The 20180-nt window shown below is 32.4% G+C and overlaps 1 protein-coding gene across 1 annotated transcript; it reads left to right on the plus strand.

Moving 5' to 3' along the window:
* The first annotated feature begins 618 nt into the window (after positions 1–618).
* LOC134682931 (eukaryotic translation initiation factor 3 subunit M-like) lies at positions 619–19505 on the plus strand. Its single transcript, XM_063541865.1, has 10 exons — positions 619–794; positions 5842–5980; positions 12308–12449; positions 14773–14896; positions 15319–15413; positions 16131–16214; positions 16686–16785; positions 17673–17754; positions 18468–18611; positions 19194–19505. The coding sequence occupies exons 1-10, from the start codon at positions 753–755 to the stop codon at positions 19397–19399; spliced, it is 1158 nt and encodes a 385-aa protein (XP_063397935.1). The 5' UTR covers positions 619–752; the 3' UTR covers positions 19400–19505.
* The last annotated feature ends 675 nt before the right edge of the window (positions 19506–20180 follow it).

The following is a 20180-nucleotide window of genomic DNA, read 5'->3' on the forward strand; positions in this document are numbered from 1 at the left end:
TTTTTTTGTAATTTGAAGTTATTTCAAAATATTCTCATGATAAGTACAAATTTTACTGGACAAGTGAACTTCAGCTCATTTACTTGTTTCGTGACAATTTAACCGTTATAGTCGTGTTATAGTCAGTTTCCACAAATGTGATAAATACGGCCTTTCTATCTGATATATGTGCTTCTGGTCAATTGTTGTAAATCATTTGTAGAAACTCTTTGTTTTGAACTGTCAAAAGATCCAAATAATCATAGGACAATCCTTTACTAAGATCATGATTTTAATATTTTCATTCTTTATAATTTAGTGACATCATATATCCTACAATTTCATTGGTCGAGAACATTTATATTCTAAAACACTCAACGATATTAGGGTTTTCCTTCTGTCCGCCTTGTTACACGTTTCAAGCGAATCAACAAATTACTGAATCAATCAATCAATACATCAATCAATCAATCAACCAATCAATGTATGTACTCGAGATTCCGCCAGTTTAGACGCACCCCTTGATTGACTACAAGGGTACAGCGGATCCATGTACACTCCCTAAGGATTAAAGTATAAATATATAAAGATAAACGAATAGATAGATATCAGTAATAATAAGATGTATTCCAAAAGTAACTTGTGATAACATTGCAAAATGACCGGTTACTCATTTATATGGCTAATTTTCCCTGATCACCTATTATAATGTTGCCATTGATAAACAAGAAATTAACACGTTAGTGTGATTTGACAACAAGCCATCAGAAAAAATGAGCATACCGGTATTCATAGACTTACCCATCAATGAGCAGGTAAAACGCCAGATCTATTATACATGAAAAACAGTCAAGGATTTGGAATTATAAGTTTTCTTTAGTTAAACCCAGTCTTTCTCTTAATCTCATACATAATTCTTACACCAGCCGGGTAAAACCACAACATGCGTTACTTTTATCTTCTTCTTTCGTTACAGAAAACCATCAATGTACTGATGTTTATTCTCAAGCACATGCCTGGTTAATGTTTCCAAAAAGATTGATATGGAGAATTTTTTTATATCAAAACTTAGACGGGGTCCTGATCTCGAAAACATGAAAGGGGGTCTCATTGGGGGGTTCCGATCCCGGATCCCGCTTACTGTTTTGTCAGATTCCTGCATCCCGCTTACACTATGTACGTTAGCAATTCTTACTTTTTTGTCATTTCCCGGGATCCCCAAGACCTCATTTCCTGTTTTCACGCCACAATAATTTGACTTTCACGTGTCACGCTTACTAAAAATCGGCAATCCCGCGTCACACTGAGGTCCCATATTTAGATAAACCTAAATCCAGATCCACGAGAAAAGAATTCTCGAAACTCCGAAAGGTTCAATCCTGAAATCCTGAGCTTATAAACACCAGATAAAGCTCCTATCCCCCCTCATAGATAATCAAAATATTTCTTGTTTATTGTTGTTTTTGTCATATGTTTTGGTATGTTCCATCTTACATACATGTGTATATAAGTAAAGTTGGTAATGATCTTAATTAAAAGTCGGGTTTTCATACCCTACCGTAGTCTAAGATCAGTGATCTTTTTGGTTCCTTTGGAATTTGTTATTGTACTCATCACATGGAAAAACACAATGACATCACTAAGCTAATACCAGCGTTCAAAATTAGAGCAGAATACGTATTTCTACTCTTCTCAATAGTTTTTTTTTCAAAAGATATGATTTCATTGTTATTCTAAAGAACAGAGCATTCCCTTGAAATTGAAGTAGCAGGTTAATTTAAAATTATATGGAGCTACCACATGTGTTACAGCAGGGGTGTGGGGCTGCTCAAGGCCCTTGGAAGCGCAAAAAATCCTGCATTCTAGCAATCTCCGGGCACATAATTCATGTAATTTCATCTTTTAAATATTCATTTTTATTCATGAAATTAAGAGAAAAAAAAATCTCAAAGATATTTCATTTTTTTTGTGCAAGGCCAGAAATAATATATGCCTGTTGAAGGTACATCATCAAAATAAATAGGGAAGGTAATTCCGTATTTCCATTTTATTATTTTTGTCATTTTCATTTTGTGCCATGATTTTGAGTTGTGTGATCCGTCTTTCTGTGGTCCGTGTTATCCATGGGCAGAGTTCACCCTTATTTTAAATGATTAGATTATTGTCCTTGGTTGTTGGTTGGAAAAAAATGGTGACAAAGTTTTATTTTCATTACACCAGTTGCGAGTTTCCTTAAAACAGCTGTCATATTCACCATTGTGAACATTGGGATGTATCAGGCAATTGATTAGATTTATTTGCAACCCTTAATTGGCTTTTGACACTAGTTCTATTAATTTTTCACTTTTATACGTAAAATGACAAAGGATTGGCGCTCAAATTAGGGTTGGTTGGTAACCATTAACAGACATATAATTTTTTTGGCCTAATGGTCAGTTCTTTATTTTCTTTACCACGTTTACCTTATGCTCAAAATTCATTTTCTTTTGTTTACAGGAATTTTATTTATTTAATGATCTGATTTATTAGAAATCTTGGTTGATTTATTTTGCACAACCTCAGACTTTTGTAAACATGACCCCCCCCCCCCCTTTCTCTTCTCAAAAGACTGTTACACATATTTAAATCATACAATCATTTCTTAAGCATTGACAGAACATTGATATATCCTCTGATTTTCTCTGTTTTTGTAAACTGTTCAATAAATAGGATACATAAATCATTTGGAAATGTTATTTATTTGTGGTTGAGTCGATAATATTCTACATTTGCTTTTGACCTTGATTCTCTGAACACCACATGGTCTTTGAAAAATGAATTGAAAAATGAACTTCAAAAGGCACTGTTTTCCCGATTCTGAACAACATGATATACATGTACTACACTTTCTTTTATTTGACTGATATTATTCCATAATATTCTATTGTCTTCTTATCTGATTGTTTTCACTTTCTTAAAAGCCAAAACCGAAGAGTCTTCTGATATAAATTTGTCTTGTTATCTGTGAAAAAAATTGATGCATTCCAACTTAAAATAGACTTAAACCTGACTTCCAAATGCCAAAAAACGTTTCAGAACTTAAGAAAATCCCACTTCCGGCCTCCATTGCTACATGTGTAAGTGTGCATTCCATTAAGCGTTATCAATCTTAGTAGCAGACAAAACAAACCTAGCAAATCATATTTTTAAGAATTACAAAATGACAAGCACCTTAAAGGTATGTACTTCTTACACGATTATCCTGCAAAGAAAAAAACATCTTAAATGAAAGAAAAACTTTGGGAAAAAAGATGATGTTCTTGCCAGATTTTTGTTAAGGAATATAGAATAGGTTAACAAAAATCATTTTACATATATTTTTCATAAACAATTTTTTTTTTTTAATTTAGAGTGTCAATATACTGACCATAGGTACATTTGAAAATATTCATGTCGAAATTCATGGCTAAAAATGAGGTTTCCTAAATGAATAATTCCCTAATTTATTACAACTTATTTCCAAGCAATATCACACAAACAAATAATGTAATTGCCTTAGTCTGCAAAAAATCACCCAATTGACAGTTGAGCAATTTGACTGGGTAGAACATTCAACAATTCAATGTGTCACATGGTTTTGACACCATTGGACTTTGACTTTAAACAAACAGGGTCAGCAGCTTTAGTATGGAACATTCATGAAGGGGAAAGGAATTTTAGTTACGACGTAAGGAATATTTCCGATATCATTTTTTAAATGGTTATTCCATAATGGTCAACCAACTCGTGATGGCGTCCATAAAATGTACGAAGGGATGATTTCAACTTCACCATTTGGAACTCTTGGTTTAATAGCTTCCTTGTGAGCAGCAACCCTCTATCAAGAAAATCATGATAGGAAATGCAAGCACGGGAATATCGTATCAATTGGGAGATACATGTATATACCCTGTATGCAGGTGCTGCTGGAATGTTGCTGTTTAGAAATGGAAAGTTCTGACACAATTGGAAAGCTGAAATCATCTCTTTTGTCGTAAAGTTTTGTTTTCAATTGACCCTCATTGTCAATTTCTAGATGCAAGTCAAGATATGAAGCCGACTTGACTGTATCTGTAGTATCCTTTATCTCTAGTTCAATGGGATAAGTTTCACAAGAACACTTTTATAAACTTATACTGAAGTTATATGGTTTGCTACTGACAGTCAGGGGTACTACTTGTACAAGTGTATTTTATTTACTTAAAGAAGTGAAAAAAAATATACACATATAAGTAAATAAATAATGTTTGAATAATCTCCCCTTAATTTTCTAAAAAATTTACTTGTATAAGTAAATTTTTCTTACAATCCAACAAAAATCCTCAAGTTTCAAGATGTAAAATCATGCCTTACAAATTTTTTCCCAGGTTTGCTCAAATTTTTTCATTAAAGTTCAATGTTTCATCTCATTAATTCATCAAAGAAACTGATTGAGCAAAGATCTTGTATATTTGCGCAAGGCCTTCAAAAATTGCTCCGTTGGGGCTTGTAAATGAGCAGTGTTAAGAAGATAACAAACAAATGGGACTTTCATTGTCCATGAAATTACACTTAAATGATTAGTAAAGACATCTGTAAAGGGTACACAATTTAAAATTCTATTAGAGCAAAGAAATCATAAGAATTCAAGAAAAGAAGAAAGGATGATTTTTTTACTTGTACAAGTAAAAAATTCTGAATGCTTAAGGGACATAACTAAGCCAATTTTTTTTTTACCTATACAAGTAAATAAAATTCACTTGTTTTTAAAAGTATCCTACAAATTTACTTATATGTGTATATTTTTTTTTACTTCTTCAAGTAAATAAAATACACTTGTACAAGTAGTACCCCTGACTGACTGACCACCTACAGATCCATAGTCTGTTTCTGTTAGTAAAACTATACTAGGGGTTGAGGCCGAATTATACAGATCCTTAGATGGCTAGTAAAATCTATAGGGATGAGTCTGAATACTGTAAATTCTGAAATTATTGCGAGCTTTTTATTATTGCGAATAATGCAACAGAGCTGTAATCACAATATTGTAATCTCGCATTTTGAAATATTTTACATGCACTAAACAGGATTTTCCCAAAAATCGTCAAAATTAAAATGGCATTTAAGTCTAGAATGACAAAATCCACTAATAAATGCACTCAATAATTTCTGAATTTACAGTACTGATCGGTAGAGGGTTAGTAAAATTCGTAGGGGTTAACCCATAGGCAGAATTTATACATTTTACTATCCCTCTATGGACATGATGGATTCAACGAATTATTGCCCACAGGACTTTCCCTGCTATTAAAGATGTGTATAAAATTGCATAGTGAAATACATATGAATTCTACTGACACTGTATTGATACATACATGTAGGGTCATCATGTGACAGCCCTAAACCAATCATTCTGTTGCAATAATGACAATTAATCAGAAGTGAGGTGAGATAAATTGGTGACGAATACATGTAAAGTACTATTATACATGTCATATGAAGTCTTTTTTGCATTTTGTCAAAATAATATGTATCATTCTGAGTATATAATTAGCAATAAAAATAAATTTTATGCTTTCTTTAACGGTGTTGGGAAGGAGATCTAAGTAATAACAAGAAAAACAGTGCTTGGTGTTCTGTTAAAAAAGGTCAGTTTCAAAAGTGTATAAACTCTACAATATCATAAACTAAGTATTTAGGCAAAATCTTTATTGCACAAGAAAAATAATAGGTGGAAGGAAAAAAAATAAACAACAAAAGCAATATGTTGGCTTTTATTATTATGTACCCGTATTCTTTTTAACTCTTTAATAGTTTTAAACTTTTTTCACAGTACATCTTGATTTATTTATCTTTTATTTTCAGGTCCTCGAGCTGCGGGGCTACCTCAAAGAAGTCGGAGCAGATATTTCTGCTGAGGCTCTTGAGGGGAATAGTTTAGGAGATTTACGTCAGATCATAGAAGCCAGCAAATATCTGTGGGAAAATCTAAATATTGATGCAGGTAATAATCATTCATATAAAATGCACACACAGCACACTAATTCCTTTTTTGGTTTAAAAAAAAGCCCATGACTGACTGTTGCTTTCAGCAATATGGCACAGAAGTGTAGTTCAGGTAATGGTAGCCTTTTCTCAATTTCTTGACTCTTATCTGAAACTTGAATACAATGTATGTATGATGTCTCGTTTCTAAGCTGTCTGACATAACCACATATTTGATTAAATATTCAGTATACAAGGTAAGATGAATTTTTACGTAGATTAGCACATCCTGAAAATCTATTTGTGATGTGGCTTCTCTAGGTAATTAAAATACTTTTTTTCACCAAATAAGTTCTTTGAAAATTTAGTTTTTTGCATACATTTAATAACTCCATAGTTTTTGTCGAGCCTGTGACTTTTGTTGCAGAAAGCTCGACATCGGGATAGTGTTCTGGCTACGACAGCAGCGTTAGCTAACTTTTTAAAAGCTTTATATTTTAGAAGGTGGAAGACCTGGATGCTTCATACTTTGTATATGGATGCCTCATGTTACCAAGTTTCCGTCAGTCACATTTCCAATGTCCTCGACCTCATTTTCATGGTTCAGTGACTACTTAAAAAAAGTTAAGATTTTTTTGTAATGTTAAATTCTCTCTTATTATAAGTAAAAAGATAACTATATTTGGTATGTGCATAGCTTGCAAGGTTCCCATGCACGTCAGACAGTTTTCACTTGACCTCAACCTCATTTCATGGATCAGTGAACAAGGTTAAGTTTTGGTGGTCAAGTCCATATCTCAGATACTATAAGCAATAGGTCTAGTATATTTGTGTAATCTGACCTTGACCTCATTTTCATGGTTCAGTGGTAATAGTTAAGTTTTTGTATTTTGGTCTATGCAATAGGTTTACTATATTTGGTGTATTGAATGATTGTTAGGTGTACATGTCTAGCTGACAGGTAAAAGTCAAAATCGCCATTATTGAACTTGACCTTCATTTAGTTGTCAGTAACAACATATTAAAATTTTAAAAGTTGTGGTTGAACGCTTCATGAGTTAATGCACGGACAACATTTGATTTCCGCCCGCCCGACCACCCTCCCGCGGAGCATCTCCAAATCAATAACCGACATTTTTGTCACAAAAATCCGGTTAATAAAAGGCTTAAATATCTCTATTATCCATAGATAATTAAATCATCTGACCTAGCTTGACCTCATTTTCGTGGTTCAGTGCTCAAAGTTAAGTTTTTGAATTTTGGTCTTTTTTTCTGATACTATATGCAATAGGTCAAATATATTTGTTGTATGGAAATAGTTTTTGATCTTTATGTCAGTCGCATATGTTTTATTTGACCTTCACCTCATTTTCATGGTTCATGGCTCTGTTAATTTTTTGTGTTTTGGTCTGTTTTAATAAGCAGTAGGTTATTTATATTTGTTGTATGGAAGAATTGTTAGCTGTACATGCCTGCCTGGCATGGTTCATCTGAACCTGACCTTATTTTCATGGTTCACGGGTCAATATTAAGGTTTATGTTAAGTTTATGTGACAGTTGTAATAAAGCTTTATATTTAGGACTATCAACATAATATCAATGATTAGAAGAGAAGACGAGACATTTCAGTGTGTGCACTTTTGTTACAAATTTATTCTGTGGTCCTCATATTTTCAACGTTTTTTATAGACTCTGACCTAATGATTGAAGTGCATAAATGAAACACCTACTTGATGTTTAGATGTGTTTTTTCAGTGATTGGATATTTTAGAATTGACATAATTATAAAAATCTGTCAGCTTTATTAAAAATGATAAAAGACTCAAGTTATGGATTTTTATTATTTCATATATATATTTTGAATGCATTTTAGCTAGCATGACTTAAAAGGCAACAAGAGCATTTGTCATCACTAAGCATTCATCATCCATCTTATCCATTGTAAAATTCTTCAGATATCTTCTCATTCGAAACTACTAAACCAATTTAAACCAAAAGTAAGGTTTAATGATTCTGAGGGCATGTTGTACATGTATGTTTGTGCTGTTTTTTCAGTAAGTCAAAATGCCATGACAAAAAATTTAACATATGGGTAAAGTACATTAATATATCTTGAAAACCATAAAAGCTAGAGGAAATAATCAGAATGTCAATAGCTCCCAACTTACCTTTTTCACCAAACAATCTTGCTCACCAAACAATCTTGCTGTATTAGATTATTTTTGGGTGAAATACAAGGTACATGTAAACAGCTTATGGGATCCTATTGTTCAAAGATCTTCTTGTCTGAAACTACTGAACAGATTTTAATAAAAATTTGACAAGATTGATATTTGACTTTAGGATGTTTAGATTTTATATCTGTCCATCAACCAACACCTCTACCAAGGAGCAAGGCTAAAAATAGAAAATAGGGGTAAAATGCAAGTTTTGTCTGTAAATATCTTGAAAACCACAATAGATGTAGATGAATAAAATCTGACTGGACCAGAAATGTTCAGATATGTTGATCTACCAGCTGGGTAATAACGTGATAACTGTCATGAATTATTGCCCTTAAAGACTAATTTAACCATTTTTTTGGAAAGATTCATCATTGGAACTTTTTGCAACCTTTTTACTAATTTGCCTATCATCTTGAAAACTATAATAGATAGATAGACACTTTAAAAAAAAACCACTAATGATCAGCAGGATAATTTCTACAAATAAGTCAACTTTGCAGAAATCATCAGTAGGCTGCTTATTGGAGTTCTTGCTCTTGCATGACAATTTAAACAATTTTTGGGTGATTGACCTCAAAGAACTGTTTCTACCCTTTTTGTTTTGTATCTAGTAAAAAGACTAGATAGAAACTGTGAACAGAAAAAAATATCAGCTATACAAAATCAACATAAAAGTGATTTGTCCTAAATTCTACTCTAGTCTGCAATATTGGAGAGAGCCCATTGTTTAAGATGCACATAGACCTAGGTGAGCGACAAATGCGTTAGAGCCTTTAGTTGACATTCTTTTAATGTACTGGTATGCATGTCAATTGATAATTCTTATTATGCATGAAACATTTGTAAAACAAACAATGATCAATAAACCTTTGTTTGACATGACTTGATATCATGCTTTGTTAGTTTAATTTCAGTCCCAGTGTTCCAAAACATTGTGAATATATTGATCTCAGGTTGACCTTTTCTCAAACTGTGATTCTGTAACATTTATCCAAGTTTTTGTGGCAAGTCTCACTTTCAACTGCTCCTTTTTAATGCCATTGCCCTATGTACAAAATTTGTTAATTAACCAGTTTGATCTTTAAAATCCAGAGTACTTTATTTCAAACAGTTTAGCTTTTGGATCCTGACTACCATCTGATGTATAATTCCCGATATAGAAATGTCCTGGTGAAGATAAAGCAAGAGAATAGAGTCCACGTATCCCTATATGATTCACCCTATAGTAACATATGATTTGTCCACTACTGTCTAAGATATGTAGTGCATGGTTCTTACTGTCTGCCACAATAACATTATCTAACGGCGTTGTGAGTATATCTGATGGCTTAAATGGTCTATCTTCAGTGTTTATATCAGGATGGCCCGTGTATATTTTTATCACTTGTCCTGATTGTCCTAGTATTATAACTCTACCTCTTCGTGATTCATCTAACTTATCAACCACACAAATATTATCGTGACGGGTTGTGGTTATCCGGTAAGGATATGTAAACAAAGGTTTGTTGTTCTGGTCATATTCAAATTCAGTTAGATGATTTCCACTTATTAAATCCATTACTATGACTACACGCTTTCCTCTAGCAGGGAATATTTTCCCTGCGGGTATAGCTCCAATGATGACTCTATTATCTGTAGTAATATGTATTCTGCATGTTGTTAGTGGTGCAATGTCATACATAGTGTGAGTGATCTGTCCTGTTCCAGTATTCATCCACTTCAGTAGCGTTCCGCCGTCCGATACAAGGATAGCATTAGTAGAAGTAATTGCCATGTCCCATATAATCATACTGAACCGTGATATAACGTCAATTTTGTTTTGTTCAATTTTAATATGTTGAACTGTATTCCTGTTGTCTGCTATCCAAACTGATCCATCCTGGCAGGAAACCAGACAATAAATACGACTAAGATCTGTAACAAATTTTGTGTCAACTTTAATTTTGATATTAGCTTTATCAGTTTTCATTACTTGAGGTTCACTTGAAACAGTTAGCTTGTTTAGTTTGTTCCCAAGTTTGCTTTCTGTTTCAAATTCCTGTCTGATCATTTCTGACTTATACTCCTCTTCTTCCATTACTTCATGACCCCTGTGAACTTTAGTCAGACACTTCAGACAAATAAATTGTTCACAAGTTTGACAAAACAAACAACAGACCTGTCCATCATGTTCTTGACATTTAATGTCACTGAGTTTGAAATGTTCCGTTGATTGTTGACAAAGCTCCAAATCTTTTATATTTATAATTCTGTGATCACTGGCACTTTTAATTTTTAGATGGACTTTTTCTTTACATCTATTACACATCAATAATGAACAATCCAAACATTTCCATTCAATCTTCGTTTCTACTTCACAAAACTGACATCTTATAGGTATCTGGGCCTTTAAGGTAGACTGTTTGAATGCCATTATTGAAAAGCAAAATGTCTGAACTCATAATACCATCTTTTGTGTCTATTTATAGTTTACCTGTGATGCTAAAAATAGATTTAAATTCCTGTATCGTCTTCTTATGTATATAGTCATTTAATCCTGAAATATTGTATGAATAAAGTTTAAATAAAATTTATCGAAAGATAAGTTACAAAAAGTTGCATATTTTATATATGATTCAACTGTGGTCCATCATAAAATGATTTATTGTATTATTATTATTGATAGTTTATCTGTAACAGTGAATTGTATGGAAATACTGGCCTTTTCCATGATTTCAAAGAATAAATTCTAAGAGTAAAAACTGCAGGGCTGAGAACAATCTTAAATTTTAAATTTGTATGACTCTGTTATTAACAGAACACAAGTGGCAATGTTTTATTTCCTCAAACAGTTTTTAATAAATTTACACAACGGTCTGCGATAAACATCAGCTTTGCCAAAAAAACAAACCTTTAAGATTTTGAAGATATTCAGCTTTATCTCTATAGTTACTTATAAGCTGTTTGTTTCTTTTATTCTAAAAATTAAATGACTAAAAGCAGTATTATCTTCCTTATATAAGTGCTGTTTTTACTCCATAGTTATCTCCCTTTATTAGCTCACCTGACCTATTGTAAATCAGGTCAAGATCTGCTCTAAAATTTTCAGATGATTTGGACAGCCTGTTATTGAGTTGCTGCCCCGAAATTAGTAATTTGAAGGAAATTTTGCCGTTTTTTGTTATTATCTTGAATATAGTTATAGATAGAGATTCTGTAAACAGCAATAATTTACAGCAAAGTAAAACCTAAAAATAAATCAACATGACCAAAATGGTCAATTGACCCCCAAAGGAGTTATTCCCCTTAATAGTCAATTTTTAACAATTTTCATAAAATTTGTAAATTTTTACTAACACACATTTTCCACTGAAACTACTGGGCCAATCATTATAGATAGAGATAATTGTAAGCAGCAAGAATGTTCAGTAAAGTAAGATCTACAAACACATCACCTTCACCAAAACACAATTTTGTCATGAATCCATCTGTGTCCTTTGTTGAATATTCACATAGAGGCAGATATGTGGGGCTTCAAGTGGAGGATAGAATATGTAAATTATGTAACACTGAAGTTGAAGATGAAATTCATTTTCTTCTTCAGTGTCCTGTTTTAGAAAATAAAAGATCTGAATATATAGATTACTTAAATAAGGTTAACAAAAACTTTAAAAGCCTCCCAAATAAATCAAAATTAATATGGTTAATGTCATCTGAGGATAATGTTATAATTAAAAAAGTAAGTTTATTATTGTGTACTTTATTTAAAGAGAGAAACTCAATTCTAGATACAGTTTAGTCACCGGTAGTTTGTCCATCTATATTATATTGTAAAACTATATATATATATATATATATTCATCTATTTTGCAGATATTATTTAGGTGAAAAAAAAACTTGACTTTGTTTAATTGTTAAATAATCAATGTAATCAATATGTAATCACTTGTATGAAATTGAACTTAATTGTACTGCTCAAATTATTGGGCGTCATAATTGACAATAAAAAAACTTTGTATTTGCATAGACCAAGGTGAGCTACACAGGCTCTTTATATAATTAGAGCCTCTAGTTTTACAGATTTAGAGATGACTTGAAACAATATTTTCCTTATATAAATGTTATCTCCCTTAATTTTATAGATTTAGAGATGACAATGAACAGTATAATCTCCCTTGTATTAGTGCTGCCACCTGATCAGATACAAGAACCAGTACTCCAGTTTTGTGAAGCAGTTGCTAAATCCAGCAGTGGAGACAAAAGAGCTAGTTTGAGAATTAAATTGTAAGTTAGTCCCTAACTGAATTTAGGGGGTGTTGTTTTGTATGCAAAGCTGTTTTCAGCTCAAACCTTGAGCTGTTTTCTGCTCTACGGTCAAGTTGTTGTCTCTTTGACACGTTTCCCATTTCCATTCTCATTTTTTAGCTCACCTGGCCCAAAGGGCCAAGTGAGCTTATGCCATCACTTGGCGTCCGTCATCGTCCGTTGTCTGTCGTCGTAAACTATTTCAAGAATCTTCTCCTCTGAAACTACTGGGCCGAATACTTCCAAACTTTAACTGAATATTCCTTAGGGTATCTAGTTTATAAATTGTATCAGAAGTTTTGATCTATCAACAAACAAGGTCGCCATTGCTAAAAATAGAACATAGGGGTCAAATGCAGTTTTTGGCTTATAACTCAAAAACCAAAGCATTAAGAGCAAATCTGACATGGGGTAATATTGTTTATCAGGTCAAGATCTATCTGCCCTGAAATTTTCAGATGAATCCAACAACCCGTTGTTGGGTTGCTGCCCCTGAATTGGTAATTTTAAGGAAATTTTGCTGTTTTTGGTTATTATCTTGAATATTATTATAGATAGAGATAAACTGTAAACAGCAATAATGTTCAGCAAAGTAAGATTTACAAATAAGTCAACATGACCGAAATGGTCAGTTGACCCCTTTCATTTGCCTTTAGGAGTTATTGCACTTTATAGTCAATTTTAACCACTTTTCGTAAATCTTGGTAATCTTTTACAAAAATCTTTTCCTCTGAAACTACTGGGCCGAATACTTCCAAACTTAAACTGAATGTTCCTTAGGGTATCTAGTTTATAAATTGTATCTGAAGTTTTGATCTATCAACAAACATGGTCGCCATTGCTAAAAATAGAACATAGGGGTCAAATGCAGTTTTTGGCTTATAACTCAAAAACCAAAGCATTTAGAGCAAATCTGACATGGGGTAAAATTGTGTATCAGGTCAAGATCTATCTGCCCTGAAATTTTCAGATGAATCAGACATTCTGTTGTTGGGTTACTGCCCCTTAGTTGATTATTTTAAAGGAAATTTTTCTGTTTTTGGTTATTATCTTGAATATTATTATAGATAGAGATAAACTGTAAACAGCAATAATGTTCAGCAAAGTAAGATCTACAAATAAGTCAATTTGACCAAAATTGTCAATTGACCCCTTAAGGAGTTATTGCCCTTTAAAGACTTTTTTTCACAATTTGTTCATCATGTTGACTTACTTTAAAAAATCTTCATCTTTGAAACTGCTGTATCAATTTCAGCCAAACTTAGGCTAAATGAGTTTCAGAGTATCTAGTATAAATTTTATATTTTATTTCCTTGTATGTAAGAAACATAGCTCCAACATTGATGCGAGATTTAACCAAAAGAATTAAGGTGAGCGATTCAGGCTCTTGAGAGCCGCTTGTTATTTTATAGATTCACAAGATGCTTTGGACAGATTTTCTATTTTGTGTGTTTAACTTAGATTGATCATAACTCAGTGACTATTGAAGGGTCATTGTTTACTACAGAACTCAGTGACTATTGCAGGGTCATTGCTCACTACAGAACTTGGTGACTATTGTAGGGTCATTGTTCACTACAAAACTCAGTGACTATTGTAGGGTCATTGCTCGCTACAGAACTTGGTGACTATTGTAGGGTCATTGCTAACTACAGAACTCAGTGACTATTGTAGGGTCATTGGAATTGTTCACTACAGAACTCAGTGACCATTATAGGGTCATTGTTCACTACAGAACTTGGTGACTATTATAGGGTCATTGCTAACTACAGAACTCAGTGACTATATATATATTGTAGGGTCATTGTTCACTACAGAACTCAGTGACCATTATAGGGTCATTGTTCACTACAGAACTTGGTGACCATTATAGGGTCATTGTTCACTACAGAACTTGGTGACTATTGTAGGGTCATTGCTAACTACAGAACTCAGTAACTATATATATATTGTAGGGTCATTGTTCACTACAGAACTCAGTGACTATTATAGGGTCATTGTTCACTACAGAACTCAGTGACTATTGTAGGGTCATTGCTCAACTAGACTAAACAACTAGATAGAGTAAAACATGTTTACATTGCTTGGGTATCAAATGGCTATTATCAATTTAGTTGCAAATTATAAAAAAGAAGATATGGTTTGATTGCCAATGAGACAACTCACCACAAGAGACCAAATGACACAGATATTAATAACTATATAGGTCACTGTACAGCCTTCAAAAAAAATTTCTATGATACAATTTTTTTTATATGTATCTTGTATCCTCTGATTTTACAATATTCTACCTTTCTGACAGATTATCAAACTTGTTTTCTGGTCTGGACGAGAAAAGTTCCTCAAGAGCTGATGTATACCTATGTTTAGTCAAATTAGCCCACCAAACAGATCTATTGTATTTAGTCAATACAAATCTAACCAATGTAAGTATTAATATTTAGTTACAGTTATAACTCAGACTTAACTTGTGTTACTTTATTACATGTACATGTGTAGTTACAGAAGGTCTAGAAAATGAAAAATAAGAGATGACCTCTTATTGAGTTCCTAAATTTTAAATTCTTTAATATGAATAGCTTGACTGTCACATATTTATAAACACAATTAATATACAGTAAAACATGTCTGTAACTGTTCTTTAAGGGCTGAAAAATTTGTTTCTGATAAGACAGGTGTTTTGTTTATAGTGCTATAAATGGGTGTTTTCATATTAATTCTGTGTTATGTCCAAGTACAGTCATATTGGGAACATTTAAACTGTAGACAGGTTTCCATGTAATAAGAGAACTTTTACTAATGAGAGTTATGAAGATTTCAGCTTACTGACTAATTCTTTAATTTGTAGGTAAAGAAATGGGCCAAACAATGGGATGTATCATCAACAAAGTACCAGAATATACTGAGAAGTTTACATGACGCTTTATTAGATACTAAAACAAGGTAAACACTTTACTGAGAAGTTTACATGACGCTTTGTTAGATACTAAAACAAGGTAAACACTTTACTGAGAAGTTTACATGACGCTTTATTAGATACTAAAACAAGGTAAACACTTTACTGAGAAGTTTACATGACGCTTTGTTAGATACTAAAACAAGGTAAACACTTTACTGAGAAGTTTACATGACGCTTTATTAGATACTAAAACAAGGTAAACACTTTACTGAGGCTATATATTTGGAGGCGTTATTATAATACATAATTTAGTATTGGTATTGTAAGAGAAGGTAGTCCTGAACATGCATGAAACTGGACTTTATGCACCCAACAATTAACCAATGTAAGAGAAGACAGAATGTGTTTGTGGTCTTACTATGCTTGAATTATCAGGGAAATTTGAAATTTAAATCTAGGATTCAATTTATGCCTGTATTAAAGGTGAGATAACACAAAATTTAAAAAAAAAACAGTAGTTATACATTAAATGTAGTTGTGGTGCCATAGAAAAATACTATATTTTCAAGTGTCCTATCAAAGATATGAGGACAAATGGGCAGTTTTTGAGTGAAGAGAACATTAATGTGGTTTCTTGTCCTTATTGTCTGAAAAGTGACTAATTGATCATTTTTATAGATGAAGAAACGAATCAATTGAATAAGTTATTGTATTTTTGCTGGATGTATAGTGTATTTACTTATTTCATCCATTTTTTTCAGTGAAGCAGCAACAAAAGTAATGATAGATCTTCTTGGTACATACACAGAAGACAATGCTTCACAGGCTAAAAATGATGCTCACAGGTATGTATGTTTTGTCATTTATAAAGCTAACAAGTTTAGGAAACACGAAGAGTTAAAGGTGTTGATAAAGGTTATAATTACTCTTGTCCTATTTCAATCATTGTCTTTTCAATCTTGTACTTCTTGATATTGACATCAATTCCCACATTAAAGCATAAGTAAAATGCTTCTTTTGTTTTTTTCTAAATGAAATTTCTATAGTTTGTTCTAAAAATTGCAGAAGGATGTGTCATTTTGTCTTTTAAAAAAGTAGCTTTATGAAATCTAATATGAAGAACCACATGAACTTTCCAGGTGAAATTATCAACTTTTATCGTAAGATGTTTTTGTAAAAAGAGCCCCAAACTCTTTAACAAAGTTTTTCAAATGGTCCCTTTTTACACACATATTAACACAGACAACAGCACACTCATCTTATTAGTGAAAATTAGATGTAGCCCAAATGAAATAATGATATTGTATTATTTATAGATGTATAGTAACACATTTAGCAGACCCAAACACATTTCTGATGGACCACTTGTTGTTACTGAAGCCTGTCAAGTTCCTGGAAGGAGAACTCATACATGATGTAAGTATATGGAGGAATAAATGGGTGACATTTATACATTTCACTTTTTCGTATGTGCTTTTACCAAATGATAATTTGTCTCTTTTTATACCCCCGCTTTCAAAAAAGGGGGTATACTGTTTTACCTCTGTCTGTCAGTCCGTCCATCAGTCAGTCCGTTCCATGAAACTTTCGTCACATTTTTCTCAGGAACTACACATTCACCCTTTCTTTAATTTGGTATCAACATTTATATATGTCAGCCATACCGTGTGATGCGTTTTCAGATTCATCATTCATCGACTTCCTGTTTACCGAACACTTACATTTTTTTACACATGATAGCCAAGTTGAAAATTTTCGTCACATTTTTCTCAGGAACTACAATACAAGGATATCTGAAATTTGGTTTCAGGATTTATATAAGTCAGCTATACCGTGTGATGCGTTTTCAGATTCATCACTCGACAACTTCCTGTTTACCGAACACTTGCATATTTTTACACTATTAGTATTATCCACTTGCGGTGGGGGTACCATCAGTGAGCAGTAGCTCGCAGTTTCACTTATTTTATGTCAAAGTTGTTGATTTATTGACTTTATATACAACACATATAATAAATAAAGGAACAGGATTTGCAACAAGCTGTGAAAGGTTTTACAAAACTAGTTCCTTTCGAAACTTCATATTTTGTTGAACATTAAAATTTGTAATTCACCTATACCCATTTAATCTACAAAAATTAGACCTCAAAAAAAAAAAAATCCGCTGTAGTATATAATGTGTTTCTTTGAAAATACAATGAACTCATATATTTATCATATTGTCAGGAATTTACTGCGAAACAGTGTCTTTATAGCTTCATTATTTTTTTAACTATTCTTAAACCTTTTGTCTCTTTTTTCAGTTATTATCCATATTTGTATCAGGTACAATAACACAGTACCAACAGTTCTACAAAACTAATACAGACTTTGTCAAGTCATTAGGTAAATAATTCAAGTACATTTACTGTGTATGTAAAATGATAAAGATCTTTAGTCAAACAGGATCGTAAGAATTCATCCAACTACTGTAAATTCAGAAATTATTGCGTGCATTTATTATTACGATTTTGTAGTTTTAAACTTATATGCGATTTAAATTTTTACGATTTTAAGAAAAATCCTGTTTAATTCATATAAAATATTTCAAAATGCGAGTTTAAATTATTGCGTTAACAACTCTGTCGCATTTTTCGCAATAATAAAAACCTCGCATTAATTTCTGAATTTACAGTAATAGTTTCCAAGTTTTTGTCTGCACTGGAATATTTATGCAACATCAATTTTTATGTTACATTTGGCCTAATATCAGGTCTCAACCTCAGTTTTTGGAGCAAATAGCAACACACATAAACAGTTCATGATTTTTGTAAATTTTAATATGAACATCAATTATGACTTTTGCATAACAACTGAAGTGACATAACTTTAATTGGTGTTCATTGATAATTTGACAGAATTTAAAAAAAAATCATATCTTATAGTTCAAATTGTCAGCTGTGGTGCAATAGACATGAGCAACAATATAGCTATCTCATGACTATGATTAGAATTTGTCAACACTACAGTATTTGCAAATTATATTCTTGAGATGTATTTTCAGGAGTGGACATGCACCCTGAACTTTGCTAATGCTTTTCTCGCCTTATTATTTACAGGTTTATCACATGACCAGAATTTACGTAAGATGAGAATGTTGACGTTTATGCAGATGTCAGAAAATAAAAAGGAGTTAGATTATAGTGTCATCCAAAAGGAGTTAGATCTTCAGGAGTCAGAAATTGAAGAGTTTATCATTGACAGTAAGTTCTCAATAACATTTCATATTCTAATATTTATGCAAAAGTAAATATAAAACATTTTGAAAATCACAGGGCACAACTTACTGTCTTTAAAGACATATACATGTGTCACAAACAGCAGAATCAAAATTTGAACTACTCATGAGTGTTAATGGTCTTACAGTTTGCAATTTGTCATTTACAGAAGAATGGCCTAATTAGTATAAACAAGATCATGATCTAAGTCTGTTTTAAAAATTACCAATTACTTACCAGGAGCAATGTTTAAACACAAGAGAAATATGCATTGAAAATGACATTTTTATAGATGTACAACATAACGAAACAGTGGAATTCTTCTTTTGATGTATACTAATAGTCTCTTGCAATCATATGCATCATAACTTATAATACAGGGATACCCAGGTTTTAATTACACTAAACCAAACTTTATAGTAACTATATGGTTTTTCTTTAAGAAATTGTGTATCTCACTTTCAGGAATATTTTTTTTAACCGTTTGACATTTTTTGTTTGTTTGTAGTTTTAAGAACTAAGTCAGTGAGGGTGAAGATCTGGTATATATTATTATTATCTTTGCAGTTTTAAGAACTAAGTCTGTGAGAGTGAAGATAGATCAGATGCAGAAGAAAGTTGTCATCCATTCATCAATCCATCGACAGTTTGGCCGACAACACTGGCAGATGATACAACAGAGTCTGTTACACTGGAGAGACAACCTGGATACAGTTCAAACCAGTTTGAAACAACTGGACATGCTACGTACTCAACAAGTTGGGGCACAATAAAGAAGAACTGTTTAACAAATACCATCTGATGTGCTTATTGTTTGAAAAAAGACAAAAATGATACTGTTGTCAAATATTGAAAGAATAAATAAATACAGACATTGGATTTTATTTTACTTTTATAAATCAAGCTAATGTGAATAAATGTTGGGTACAAGTCAATGAATATGAAAAAGAAGATGTGGTAAGATTGCCATTCAGACAACTTTCCACAAAAAACTAAATGACATAGAAATATGGCCTTCAACAATGAGCAAATAAAATTGAGAAAGGAAATGGTGAATATGTCAAAGCGACAACCACCCGACCATAGAGCAAACAACAGCCGAAGGCAACCAATGGGTCTTCAATGTAGCGAGAATTCCTGCACCCGTAGGTGTCCTTCAGCTGGCCCCTAAAATATGCATAATAGTACAGTGATTATGGACATCATACTAAACTCCGAATTATACACAAGAAACTAAAATTTAAAATCATACAATACTAAAAAAGGCCAAAGGCTCCTGACTTGGGACAGGCGCAAAATTGCGGCGGGGTTAAACATGTTTATGAGATCTCAACCCTCCCCCTATACCTCTAGCTTATGTAGAAAAGTAAAAGAATAACAAGACGCACATTAAAATTCAGTTCAAGAGAAGTCGGAGTCCGATGTCAAAAGATGTAACAAAAGAAAATAAATAAAATGACAATAATACATAAATAACAACAGACTACTAGCAGTTAACTGACATGCCAGCTCCAGACCTCAATTAAACTGATTGAAAGATTATGTCTTCATCAT

Source organism: Mytilus trossulus, chromosome 9, assembly GCF_036588685.1.
Source record: "Mytilus trossulus isolate FHL-02 chromosome 9, PNRI_Mtr1.1.1.hap1, whole genome shotgun sequence".
Classification (NCBI taxonomy): Eukaryota; Metazoa; Mollusca; class Bivalvia; order Mytilida; family Mytilidae; genus Mytilus; species Mytilus trossulus.